Consider the following 14,323-nt stretch of genomic DNA (forward strand, 5'->3'; position numbering starts at 1 on the left):
AAAGTTTAATTAAAATTTTGATATCTCTTCGGGAACATAGACAAAATGGCGGCCAAAGTAAAAAAAAATTAAGAAATTTTTTTTAAAGTATAGATTTGAATAAAGCATCAAAAACAAGAATAAAAATATACATTAAAATTTTGATATCTCTTCGGGAACATAAAGAAAATGGCGGCCAAAGTAAAAAAATTAGGTAAAAATTTTAACGTTTATAATTGTAAAGAGTATCAAAAATATGATATAATAAATCAGTATAAATTTTTTTAAATGGCGGCAAAAGTATAAAAAAAATTAAGAAATTTTTTTAAAGTATAGATTTGAATAAACCATCAAAAACAAGGATAAAAAATATGCATTAAAATTTTGATATTTACGGGAACAAAAAGAATAAGTATAAGCGGAAAAAGTATAATTATAGATGATTATTTTGTTATACTAAATCATTTGAGTTGTGTACCACACATGAGTAGTTGATTATTTTGTCAAACCGAGTCATTTGATACCATACAGCTCTTTGCAAAAATATTAATAATTCTATAAAATTAATTTTAAACATGTTTAATAAATAATAATTAAAAATAATAATAAATAAATAATAATTTATAATATAAATAAATCAAATAATAATAAATTAATATTTAATCTTGTCCCCGTTGGCCGCGATACAGGCTTCAACCCTGCGCGGCATGCTATCAATAAGGGACTCTGTGTGATTGGGGACAACATTGTCCCAAATTTTTTGGATTTTTTCGGTCCAATTGGTTATGGAGCGATCCGGGTCTTTCTCCAACTCGGCCTTCATTATCGCCCAAAGGTTTTCGATTGGGTTAAGGTCTGGAGAGTAGGGTGGCCAGTCCAATACAGTGTACCCCTCTCTCTCCAGCCATTCCCGTGTGGATCGAGCCTTGTGGGCCGGAGCATTGTCTTGCTGAAAGACAAAACCATCTGGGTATAATACCCAGATGGTTTCCATATGCTCCCCGAGGGTTAGTTGGTAACCCTCGGCATTAATAGACCCCCTGGCCATCATGAGGGTTGTGGTAGCTCTTGAAGAGATACCACCCCAAATCATGATAGCCGGGCCGTGCCTCAAGGCTGATCTGGTGGGTCTGGTCCGCCCCCAGAGCTTAATCGTGTTGCGGAACAGCTGAAAATAACTTTCATCGCTGAACGCAACATTGGACCAGTCCCGATTCCGGTTAGAATGGCACCATTCTAACCGGGTATTTTTTTGCTCAGGGGTCAGGACTAATGTCTTCTTTGGCACCCATTTCTTGAGCCCTGACCTCTGTAGAGAGCGCCAAACCGTTGACTGATTCACAGGAGGGCTTCCTCTTCTGTGAATCTCTGAAGCGATATTCTGGCTGCTTCTCAGAGGGTTATTGAGTGCCAATTGGGTGATCCGTCGCTTGTCATTGGCATCCAATTTTGAAGGGCGGCCACTTTGTGGAGCTCTTTCGGCTCCCGATCCCGCGTTAAACCGCTTAATACAGCGGTAAACGGTGGCCGGGGGTATGTTTGTTCTTGAGATGAGGTCCTTGGCTTTGACTACCCCCCGCCTCCAGTGCCAAAGGAGTGTTTTTCGGGCCTCTTCTTCTGGTCCACACATGTTATGAAAAATGCTTTTCAAATGGATTTTTAAAATGATTGATATATCATGTGATATACCAAATGAAAGGATATTTAATCCTTTATTTAAATATATAAAAATAATCCCCATATCTTTAATGATATCAAAGTTATTTGAGTTTAAAAATTTTTAATATTTTATCAATATATATGCAAAGAGCTGTACATGACAATATTTATATTATGTATATTTGACCAGTTTTTAAATTTTTATATGTTATTATATAGCCGCTATAATTATACAAACTAATAGTTTTCAATGTTATTCAAGTTTTTTTCTGAAAATGCTTTCTAGCATTCTTAACTGGTTTTTATTTTAAAAGCATATTTACTCTCTTTTTTATATTATTTTATTTAATATAATGTGTGATTAATTGATGCACACATTTGGTTCATAAAGAGGATTAGTGTGTATTTGTGAGAATAATAATATTTTTTATGATTGATCGACACTTTTATCAATAAAATACACTAATAATGACTATCGATGTTAACAGTTATATATCTTATATATTTTTAAATACAATAGCAATTAATTTATAAATAATACTTTTTAATATGTTTTTAAAACGATTGCAGATTTTGATTTATTAAATAATTWAAAAAATTATTTTGATATTAAATTAAGCACTACTAGAAAATTTTACTGTATTGTAAAAAAATAAGTTAACTATTATATTAATATATGGATTATACTTATAATAACTATATTGTATACCAATTGTTAGCATTTAGTATAACAGTAAAAGTTAGCATTTCATAAATTTCATAAATTAATCATTTAGTCTATACATTGTTTGTACTGTATTTAAATTAACTTTTTATAGACTAAGGTTTTATTGATTAGAAACTAATTTATAGACTTTAAGCGCATAAATAACTATTTTGTTAATGAAATTGAGAGACTAAACAATGATAATAAACTTTTGAAAGAGAAAATTTTTCTAATTGACATTAATAATAAAAATACATTTAGTTATCTAAAACTACTGTATAAGCAATAGTTTATAAAAATAAATAATAATTTATGATTCAAATGATTGTGTCTGTAATACATTTAATTTAATTTACTTGAAATTATTTATAATATATAGATTATATAAATTAATATAATAAGAATCTCATGATTGGTAATTAATTTAGAAAATAAGTAATATTATCAATTGATTAATAAATTTATCAATAAATTAGTAAATTGTTTGTAAATGAAATAATAATTATTTTATTGAATAATAATTAAACAATAATTGATAAAAGTTTCCATACATTTCATCATTTAATCACATTTTAATATTATTAGTGACATCTAATGTCAGTTTATAWGACAACAAATTGAATATATGATTGACAAATGTTGTCACTGATTGGCGCAACTGTTATATCAAATTATTTAACGATAAAATTATAATTTTTAAATTAAATTTTTTTTGAGACATTTATTAATAATAATTAAAATTTAACAATTAATTATAGCGATTATATATATATATCGATTATATTGATTATAAATATAAATTATTAATTAAAATATGCGGGTAATTAAGCAATTACAGTAGCTTTAATTAATTTTTAAATTTTAATTATTATTAATAAATGTCTCAAAAAATCTTAATTTAAAGATTATAATTTTATTGTTAAATAATTTGATACAACAGTTGCGCCAATCAGTGACAACATTTGTCAATCATACAGTGTATATCGTTTAAAATATAATATACCAATAATTATATATCATATTAGATCTCTTTTTCGGTATAAATCGTAACAATAAAAAGAATTCAATAAATTTAATTWTTATTTAATATTTAATACAGTATATTTTTATATTTAAACAATTATCCAGGTCTTTTATTATTAGCTTTATGTTTGCAGAAACAATTATGAATTTTTTATTAAAAATAATATTACTAATTAAGTAAAAAACTATAACTATAGTAAATCACATTAATTTAAGTCGTCTAACACTTTTAGTATAATTATACAATTGCTTTAAATGAAATAATTATAATATAAAGTATGACAAAATGTTTTTCAAGGTTTATATCTGTATATCTTATCAAACACTAAATATAGCTTTTAATTATTTTTAAATTACAAATATTTAATTCATAAAAATCATAAAATAATTATTTATTTGACTATTTGTTCACGAATTCCTAAAAGGAGTATTATCTGAATTCYACAATTTTTTTAATTTTGATTTCAGATTTTGATAAAACATCAAAATGTGGATCAGTATTGAAATTTTGATATTTTATCATTGCATCAAAAATGATCTATCTCTTCGGGAACATAGAGAAAATGGCGGTCAAAGTAAAAAAAATGTGTAAAATTTTTGAGTATAGATWTGAATAAAGCATCAAAAACAGTAATAAGGAATTAACATTAAAAATTTTATATCTCTTCGGGAACATAGAGAAAATGGCGGTCAAAGTAAATTGGTAAAAATTTCAACATTTAGAATTGTATAGAACATCAAAAATAAGATATAATAGATCAGCATTATTTTTATATTTAAAAAGAAAATGGCGGAAATAGTATCATTATAGTTGAATTTATTTTGTTATACTTTATTATTTGATACCTCACATGAATACTATAATTGAGTTTATTTTGTCATACTTAATCATTTGATACTTTACATGACTATAGTTGAGTTTATTTTGTTTACTAAATCATTGATTCTAATTTAATTTTTAATTCGGATTAGGATTCGGAAATGCTTTCTAGCATTCTCAACTGGTTTATTTATTAAAAAGATAAATAGCTTTCGATAAAATTATTATCTATATAAATAAATATATTTTTATTATAAGATGATATATTAAATCATATAATGTAAAAATAGTTATAATTGTTTTATTGTTAGCCAATAAAATAATATTTTCTCATATTATACATATCTAACTAAATAATAAATATTAAGTTTTTACACAATTAATATAATTTCTTTCTAACATTTATGACTATATTTAAACATTTAATAATACAAATATTAATATATAAGTTTAATACAAATATTTTCATTATAAATCAAATTTGGTTACAAAAAATGAGTACAAATTTAACAGTTTTGGTGTCTTCTATGGATGGCGTCGGACACGTAAATGCTTGCATTGGTTTAGCTCAAGTGCTGCAAAAACGGGGGCATAAAATTGTTTTTGTGGCAAATCAGATATATCGGGGAAAGTTAGCTGTCTATGGATTTGAAGAAGAAATCATTGAAAAAGAAGAAAGTGGTGACAAAAAGCCCGGCGAAGAAGCGGCTAAAATGTTGTTAAAAACGGGAATACTTTCGGGTAAATCCTCGATTGAAAAAATTAAATTAATGTCAAATATGGATTTGAGTCGATTGGTTGACACTCACAAACAAAATTTACCGAAATATGAAGCAATTGTTGCCAAACATAAACCCGATGTCTTTATAATAGACGACATTGTCGGAAGTCCGGCTTTTATTTTTAATGGTAAACCATGGGTTGCAGTATTTAGTGCTAACCCTTTAGCTTATATCGATGACAACCAAACACCCCCAGGATTTTCAGGTAATTTTAATTAAAATTTTTGAGCATTAATCTAGAAAAGTGTGTCTGAACTTACATTAATCAATTGTTCWTGTTAATCATGTTTATTACATTTATGTTTATTTAAGTAATACTGTATATACTTATATATTACAGATATTTTTAGTTATTTAACATAAAATCTCAATACTATTTTATATTTGCTTATGTTATAAATTTTTTTTTATAAACTATAGTATTGAGTCTTTAATGTAATAACAAGTTTTATATAAATATTAATTTTAAGATCAGTCAAGTTTGTTAACTCAAGTTAACAATTAAATTATGATACTTTAGTATAGATTTAAAAAAATATTGCTATACAGTATTTGATATATTATATTTATACAATATTTCTTATGTATTTATTTATGTATTTAAATCAACAATAAATGTTAGATAATTGTTTGTATCAAATTTGAAACTAATTTTCTAAAATGATAACAATTTTCAGGTTATTCAGTAAATGGTGACCGAAATAATTGGGATGAATTCAGACGACTAAAAGCTAATGTCTTTGAAAAAACTGCCATTAAATACAACGAATGGCTTAAACAACTTGAATATAAACCTATAAATTGTAACCGAAGTACTATTGAATCGCCATATCTTAATATTTATGGATTTCCTCAAGAATTAGATTACGACGATATAAGACCCGTTCCCATGAAATGGATGAGAATCGATGCCTTTCTTAGAAAAGAACCGAAAGAATTTAAAATTCCCGAAAAGTTACAGAAAAGAGATAAACATTTAAGTAAATTAATATATTTATCTATGGGTTCAATGGGTTGTATTGATGTAAATCTTATGAAAAGATTTGTAGATATATTAGCAAAAACTTCACACAAATATATTATATCAAAAGGACATCTTCACGATAAATACGATTTGGCAGACAATATGTGGGGCGAGGCATCAGTTCCGCAGACAAATGTATTGCCATTAGTAGATCTGGTCATAACTCACGGCGGGAACAACTCTGTAACCGAAACATTTAGTTTCGGTAAACCTATGATTGTTATGCCTTTATTTGCTGATCAGTTCGATAATGCACAGAGAATTCATGATAAGGGTTATGGCATACGACTGGATCCCTACCTGTTCTCAGACCACGAGTTATTAAATTCAATCGAAATATTATTAAATGACAAACAATTAGACGAAAGACTATCGATTGCATCCAAACGTATGCTTAACTCCGATAGCATTCATAAGGCCTGTGAACGCATTGAAAGTCTCTTAAATTAATTAAAGTTAATAAATAAATTAATTAAAAATGTATTACAAAATTATTTTGCAAATAAAATTAGATTAAAAAATTGTTTAAACATTCTTAAAATAAATAAATTGGTGTTAAAGAGCTATTTTCTATTCAATATATTAAAATATATAAAAATGTAAACATACAGTAGCAGGGTTGGAAAAATACAAGGTTTTTAATTTTGTATAATACAGTGTCTGTACTGCTTTTAGTATACAGTTTTTATAACTAATATACATGTATAATATATGGATTTTTAAAAAATAATTGGTTAAAATWTAATTATTGTTTTTACATAACAAAAATAAAAAATATAAATTCAATAAAAAAATTAATATTAAAATATTCATTATAAAACATGGGTTTCTTTGCTTATATTAATGTTTTTAACATTAGATGGCGCTAAATTTTGATTGTAAGCAAAATTAGTCATGTATTATACTGTAATGTATAATACGCTTTGTATTATACAAACATTTTGACTCTGCCAACACTAGTAGTTATTAATATATCACATAGTAATTTATGTTAAATTTGTTTTTGAATTACTATAATAATTATATACAATAAATTGAAAATATTTTCATTTATATTTTACTGTAAAATTTTTACAATGTTAAAAAATATAATATTACTATATTTACTACATTATGTATCTATTAACTAATAACAATATTCTTTACAATATTTGTACAATAATTATTTCAAAGCTATATTTAAATTATTATATTAATACAACACTGTATGTTTAGATAAATTAAAATTATCATTTTATGTTTCTACAGTATAATTATAATCTACAGTATAATTATAATTTATAAATTATAATTATACTGTAGTTAATTCAATAATTATTGGCTATACTATGTGATGCTATGCAATTAATCCAATGGGGATTGCTTTATGTGTTTATTTCTCACTGCATTGCACTGCAATTTCTATTATTTTAACAGTACTTTTTGAGTACACTTTACAAATTAGGTGATTAAATGTTTGATAATAAATTAGACATTAAGTAAAACTACGGTATAAATAGTATTGGCTATTATAATGGCCATTGCAATGCACCTAAAAACYATATTAAACTTGAGATTTAATCATTAATTTCTTATCAATTATTTGTATATAATATGTTACTATTAATGACTTTAGTCATGCAATTACTTTATTGATAAGAAATACTATGTAAATATATAATATATATAAATTGAAAAGTTTTCAAATACTTTAAAATCATAATTTAAAATTATTTGTTAGTTATTTAAATTATAAAATACTAATAATTATTGCTATGTTTAAAAAGTTAACAATACTTTTTGCCCCAATGGAAGGGGTGGGTCATGTAAATGCTTGTATAGGTTTGGCACAAGTACTTCAAAATCGTGGTCATAAAATTGTGTTTGTCGTCGACCAATCAATTGAAGGAACTTTGAAGAAGTATGGATTTGTTGAAGAAGTGTTGGAAAATGAAGAACTGAAAGATAAGAAGCCGGGAGAAGAAGCGGCCAATCAATTGCTACAATCGGGACTTCTTTCTGGAAACTCTTCGTACGAAAAGATGAAAATAATGACAAATATGAAGTTCTTTACAATACTGGTCGACAAAATGGTTTCCGATGAACCAAAAGTAAAAGCAATTGTTAACAAACATAATCCAGATATTTATATTATCGACCATTTTGTGGGGTCGCCAACACTCATACACTCAGGAAAGCCGTGGGTATACCTATTCAGTGGCAATCCTTTGTTTATAATCGATGACRAAATATTACCACCGAATTCTTCCGGTTAGTTATTATAATATTGAAATGTTTAACAATTAATAATTATATTCATGTATTCAAAATAGGATATTCAGTAAACGGTGATCAAAATGAATGGAAAAAGTTTAGAGAAATCGGTAAAAATTTGTTTGCAGAACAAACTGCTATTTATAACAAATGGATGAAAGAAAATGGATTTCCGGAAACAACTAATGGCAGATGTATTTCGGACTCACCCTATCTCAGCATTTATGGTTATCCTCAAGAACTCGATTATATAGACATCAAACCACTTCCCAAAAACTACTGTCGAATCGATGCGTTTATGAGAAAAGACCCGAAAGAATTCAAAATTCCCGATAAATTGGAAAATAGAGACAAAACTAAAAGTAAATTAATATATTTATCGATGGGTTCAATGGGTTCAGTGGACGTCAATCTAATGAAAAGATTTGTTGAAATACTGTCAAAAACTCAACACAAGTATATCGTATCGAAAGGACTTTTAGCGCATAAATACGATTTGGCAGACAATATGTGGGGCGAGGCATCGGTTCCGCAGACAAATGTGTTGCCATTAGTAGATCTGGTCATAACTCACGGCGGGAACAACTCTGTAACCGAAACCTTCAGTTACGGCAAACCTATGATTGTTATGCCTTTATTTGCGGATCAGTTCGATAATGCACAGAGAATTCATGAGAAAGGGTATGGCATACGACTCGATACTTATTCATTTTCAGACAAAGAATTATTGGATTCAATTGAAAAACTCTTAAATGACAAACAATTAGACGAAAGACTATCGATTGCATCCAAACGTATGCTTAACTCCGATAGCATTCATAAAGCCTGTGAACGCATTGAAAATCTCTTAAATTAATTAATATTTCTAACATTTAAAATAAAAATATTATTTCAATTTTAGTTAATTTTGAAATTTTACGAAAGTTTGTTTTAATAATTCAATTTTCAATTAGAAATGTTATTTTTTATTATTATTATTACTAATTAAAATAATATTTTTTCAATGTATAAAACTTTTTAATTCTTAACTTATAATATTATACTCATATCATATATTTACTAAACCGATAAGTATTGTAGTGTACTATAAAATATTAAACTAAAAAAAGTTAACTAATTTAAATAATAAATTAAAACTTTTGTTATTAAATTATTAATTTAATTGATAGACTTCAGCACTGGTATGTTATATATGCTGTGTATGTGTAGTGTATTACGTAAGTCATATTGTAAGCCATGTGTCAGTTGTTTAGCAATACATGAGATTGTGTTTTACTTTTTTAAGTGAAGTGACAGTAAATGATCACTAAATATATCACTTATTTGTTGTCTCTTTAGTGACTCTTTTAAGTCTTAAAATCTGTGATTTGTTAAGTAATTATAATTTGTTTGTCACTAAAAGATGTCTTTAGTTGAGACCATAGCACTCGTGGCAACTGTTATCACATTTGTTTCATTCCTCAGCGGTTTGTAAGTGTTTTTTTATATTAAATATTATAAATTAAATAATTATATTAATGGTAATAATTATTAGTTTGAGATAATTTAGTTATGACTATTTAATTAATATCAAAACAATGGTATTTTTTTCGTCACCAATTAGGTCCATATGTTTAAGTATTTACCGAAAAGGGTCAACTCATGACTTCACGGCCGTCCCATTCATGGCAGGTGTCTTGTGGTTAGATTTTTGTCATTATTTTATAATTTCCTTTTAATTTTTAACCAAATTATTAAATAATTTATTATTTAATTTTATATTATTAATTTAAAAAAGTGGTTTTATTTGTTGATAAAAGTTATCTTATCTTTTATATGATACCACTTGTCGATTGCATTGATGGCCATTACCAACAAAACAGTTCAACTCTTTGGTTAAGATATGGTTATATGTTAACGGATGGGACGATGATATTTGTCAATATAATTGGTTTAATTTTTCAATTATCATATCTGTTATGGTTTTATGCTTTCACTAAAAAACGAGTAAATTATTTAAAAGTTATTTTGTATTATAAAAAGTATTTTTATATGGTTTTTACAAAAAAAACTTTTTAGAGTCAATTAAATCGTCAAATCATCTCTTTATTGTTGACATTAGTTTTGGGATATMTAGTGATAGAGTTGCGTTCAGAAGCCATATATTGGACGGGACTGTTGGCTTGTGTATCATCTCTGGTATGCTGTTCAGCGCCATTGGTTGTCATTCCCGCTGTTATAAAGACTAAGAGTACCGAAAAGTTGCCGTTTCCTCTAATTATATCATCATTTTGTGTGACCATAATGTGGTTTCTTTACGGATTAGCTATTACTGATCAATTTGTATCGGTTACCAATGGTATCGGTGCTCTAATTAATGTTTTACAGTTGTTATTGTTTGTTATATATCCAAATTCATCAAAAACACATAAAGAGGTTTGTCTTATTAAATCAAATTAATTTTTAATGAATTATTGATTATTAATATATACTTTCATTTTACAGTAAAATCACTTAAGACTACACAAAAGTATTCACTTAATTGAGACAATAAATTTTACATATATATTAATTTAGCTATTTTTAACTACTACTTTAAGCTAGTATATATTTTTTACAATTATTTTATAAAAAAGATTTTTTTTAAAAATATAGTGCCAATATTTTTACATAATTGTTGTTTTGTTTATTTTTTAGATTTTTATATATTATAGTTTTATTATAAATATATTTTATATAAATTTGTAAACTCATGTAAATTTAATAAATATAATGAATATACTGAAAATAAGTTTTTTATTTTTATAGGCAATTGATTTACGTGAGCCTCTAATGACTAATGAATATGGGTTTAAACCAGTATTGAAACTGTGATTAATCGTAAATTATTTATTATTAGTTCAYTTATTATTTATTAATATTCATGTGATCTCTCATACAAACAAAACCATTAATTAAATCTTTAATATCTAAAGATTTTATGCAATTTTATTGAATCTAATCTTTGATCAAATCTCATGTTATAACTTATAAGTCATAGGAAAAGTAATTTTTGAAAACATTTATAATGATATACTTTATGTGATACTTAGCGTATGTGAGATAAAAAAAATGTGTTACAATTTTAAAACAATATTTTTATATAATTATTTTTATAATACATATACAGTATATATATTTGTTATTCATATATTTTGTACAAATGAAAGTAATAGTTTAAATAAATTCTATAATATATATTGTAAATCAGTAATCATTTATTAATATTAATTTGATATAAATTTATGATTACTGATTAATATTCGTTATTAATGTTTATAACTAAACTAAATATTTTATATAATAACCAATGGTTAATAAGAGTATATTTGTTAATATATTAAAATGTAATGTTATATTAGCTATAATATTATAAATCATAATTATCTGTAATATGTTTGATAAGATGAAGACAACTTTTCATATTTAAAGTGTATGCAAACAGAAACGATATAACTATAATAATTATTGATAATATAAAAATAGATTTTTCAATAATATTATCCAATTTTTTAACTACCTGTGCTGATTCGTTTAGTTGTCTGATAGGATTTTTTTCATTATATGGTAATTGTTTCAAACAAACATTTTTAATGTCGCAAATGATATAAAGTAACCAAAATATTATTGAGAAGATATGTGTTAAACGGATAATAATTAAAGTTGATATAAGTTTAAACTGATTATCACTTAAATACCAATTGAATTGCTCGATAAAGTAATATTCAAATGCAAAGTAAAGGACACATCTTATAAGTTCAATATATGCGGTAATTCTCCTAATAATTGATATTTAAAAAATTATTAAAAATAAAGTAAAATAATATTTTTATATACTTGTATTTCTTACCTACTATCAAATAATGCTCCGATAGATGTGAGAAAAATGGTAATRTAAATGACACCAATTAATATTTTAATATTTGACTAAAAATATATAAATTTTATTAARTATTTAAATTACAGTTGATTTGAAAATTCTTACGATTGTTGAATAGTCTGCTAATTGCATGAATGCTAACGTTATAATCGATATATGAATCAATGAATATATTTTTTTCCATTGACTTATGTGTGGATCGTAACTATATTTTGGTGCATTGATATCACAATTGGGCACATCATCAATGTTGCCTAATCTTGGTTTGCCAGGTGCCCAACCCGGCCCTTTAAATAGTATCGATGCTTTATTGCTTAAACCTTGAATTTTACACAATTTTTGAATCATTTCCCAATAATATCCAAATTGTAAAGTCATTGTGTCATAAGTTTGAGGTGTTTGTGAAACTAATCCAAAAATGGGTTTCTCTTGATATGACTGGTAAGTACCAAATAGTCGGTCCCAAACCATTAGGAATGTCCCGTAATTCTTGTCAATGCAATACCGATTCTTTCCGTGATGTACTCTGTGTTGTCGCGGAGTGTTTATTATATATTCAATTGGACCCAAATTGCCGACCACTTCATTATGTAACCACATTTGATAGAGAAAACTTAGTTGTATGTGATATACAAGCAATTGTGGCGGAATAAACAGTGCCAATGGCATTGGGAATAACTATTGATATATTATATTTAAATAAATATAAACATTATAGACTCATCCAACATATTTTTTATGAAATTTTTAACAAAAACTTTAACCAAAATTATATTAAATGTTTTACCAGATTTTCAATATTGTTTAATCTAGAAATTTCAGTTTTTTCTAAAAATATTAAAATTAATATTGATTATATTGAAAATGTGTTGAATGATGTCATATAAATATTAGTATTATTATACAGGTATTAGTCATATGAAACATACATCATATAAAAATAGATCCAAAATTGTGGCCCTTATTGTTGCCGAAACATTGAGGTCTTCAGTCATGTGGTGGAAGTGATGGGCAGCCCATAGAAAGTTGATTTCATGCATAGCTCTATGCGTACAATACACTGATAATTCACCCATAAGTAGTGCCAAAATCCACGTCCAGATTGAATCCAATGGTAATTGAATTAATGAATAGTTTTCGTAAATCCAATACAAAGTAAATACAATGAAACTTATAATCAAAGAACTGAAACAAAGTTATTATCGGTTATTATGTTAATGTTTTTTAATGTTTATAAAACATATGAATACCGGAATAAAACAAATATAAGAGAAGCGCCTAAATTGATGATAAAATCCTGATATCTACATAAATCCTGGCGTTTTATTAGACGAATAATTTGCTCGATTATCAAACTTATGACAATCACTGGTATAAACTAAGTTTGAAATAACATTTTGTTAAATATAATCAAATAAAATATTGTTTATAAATCTACTGTTATTTCATATTTGTTCCCATCATTTGGTTTGACCTCAGTTGACGTGACTTCCATACGGACGAGTGATACTAATTGATCGATCAATGATGTGGTCGTCTCTCTTAAACATTCTTCCAGTAAAGACATATTTGTCGATAATGTCAATGAATTATTCATTTTAGATATATATATATATTCAATTTATTATTCAATTTATTATTCAATTTATATTATTTTGAGTTATTTGTTAAGAATAATACTGTTTAATCGTTTAAATTAAATAAAACTTAACTGATAATTATATGAATTATTTTAATACTATAACAATATAAAGTAATATTAAATAAAAGTTTAGATTAAAAACAAATGTGAGTTTTAATAAACTTTTATTAATAACTGATACATTATATTATATTTAGTTGATGTAATATTTTTATTATATTCAAGGTTTTAATACCGGTAATTGTTGTATTTATTTTAATAATTAGAAAAACAAGATTAAACAAATATTCTTTATTTATAAAGTATGTAATACCTATTATGTATAATTTAATATAGATTTTATTTTTATAAGATATATTACATTAAGAAATATTATTAATAGCTTATTTATCATAGTTGCTCAAGTTTAGTCATTAAATATTATATTAACTATTTTATATAATTTTTTTATTATGTTTATAAATATAAATTTATAATCAATGTCACTTATGTAATATTAATTGAAGATTTGATGGAAATTTATTAATCTAAAGTAAT

The 14,323-nt window shown here is 25.6% G+C and overlaps 4 protein-coding genes across 4 annotated transcripts; 3 read left to right on the forward strand and 1 right to left on the reverse strand.

The window, feature by feature from the left end:
• Positions 1-4,663: 4,663 nt before the first annotated feature.
• On the forward strand, positions 4,664-6,452 carry LOC128960873 (uncharacterized; the record flags this gene model as incomplete). The annotated part of the gene is given in 2 exon segments (XM_054307028.1): positions 4,664-5,174; positions 5,647-6,452. Coding segments are annotated over 2 exon segments (1,299 nt in total), but the record flags the coding sequence as incomplete, so codon positions are not given.
• A 1,318-nt stretch (positions 6,453-7,770) lies between these two features.
• LOC128961609 (UDP-glucuronosyltransferase 1-6-like) lies at positions 7,771-9,102 on the forward strand. Its single transcript, XM_054307862.1, has 2 exons — positions 7,771-8,243; positions 8,306-9,102. Exons 1-2 carry the CDS (start codon positions 7,781-7,783, stop codon positions 9,100-9,102), a joined length of 1,260 nt encoding a protein of 419 aa, XP_054163837.1. The 5' UTR covers positions 7,771-7,780.
• A 358-nt stretch (positions 9,103-9,460) lies between these two features.
• LOC128960878 (sugar transporter SWEET1-like) lies at positions 9,461-10,878 on the forward strand. The gene is made up of 5 exons (XM_054307034.1): positions 9,461-9,716; positions 9,850-9,927; positions 10,109-10,232; positions 10,305-10,661; positions 10,731-10,878. Exons 1-5 carry the CDS (start codon positions 9,649-9,651, stop codon positions 10,731-10,733), a joined length of 630 nt encoding a protein of 209 aa, XP_054163009.1. The 5' UTR covers positions 9,461-9,648; the 3' UTR covers positions 10,734-10,878.
• Positions 10,879-12,014: 1,136 nt separating this feature from the next.
• Positions 12,015-13,741, reverse strand: LOC128961610 (alkylglycerol monooxygenase-like). Its single transcript, XM_054307863.1, has 6 exons — positions 13,583-13,741; positions 13,395-13,522; positions 13,074-13,329; positions 12,250-12,822; positions 12,119-12,191; positions 12,015-12,043 (listed from the first exon to the last, which is right to left on the reverse strand). The coding sequence occupies exons 1-6, from the start codon at positions 13,739-13,741 to the stop codon at positions 12,015-12,017; spliced, it is 1,218 nt and encodes a 405-aa protein (XP_054163838.1).
• Positions 13,742-14,323: the final 582 nt, after the last annotated feature.

Source organism: Oppia nitens, unplaced genomic scaffold (assembly GCF_028296485.1).
Source record: "Oppia nitens isolate AA-2021 unplaced genomic scaffold, nextdenovo-longstitch-racon4-pilon3 scaffold5_pilon_pilon_pilon, whole genome shotgun sequence".
NCBI classification, from domain to species: Eukaryota; Metazoa; Arthropoda; class Arachnida; order Sarcoptiformes; family Oppiidae; genus Oppia; species Oppia nitens.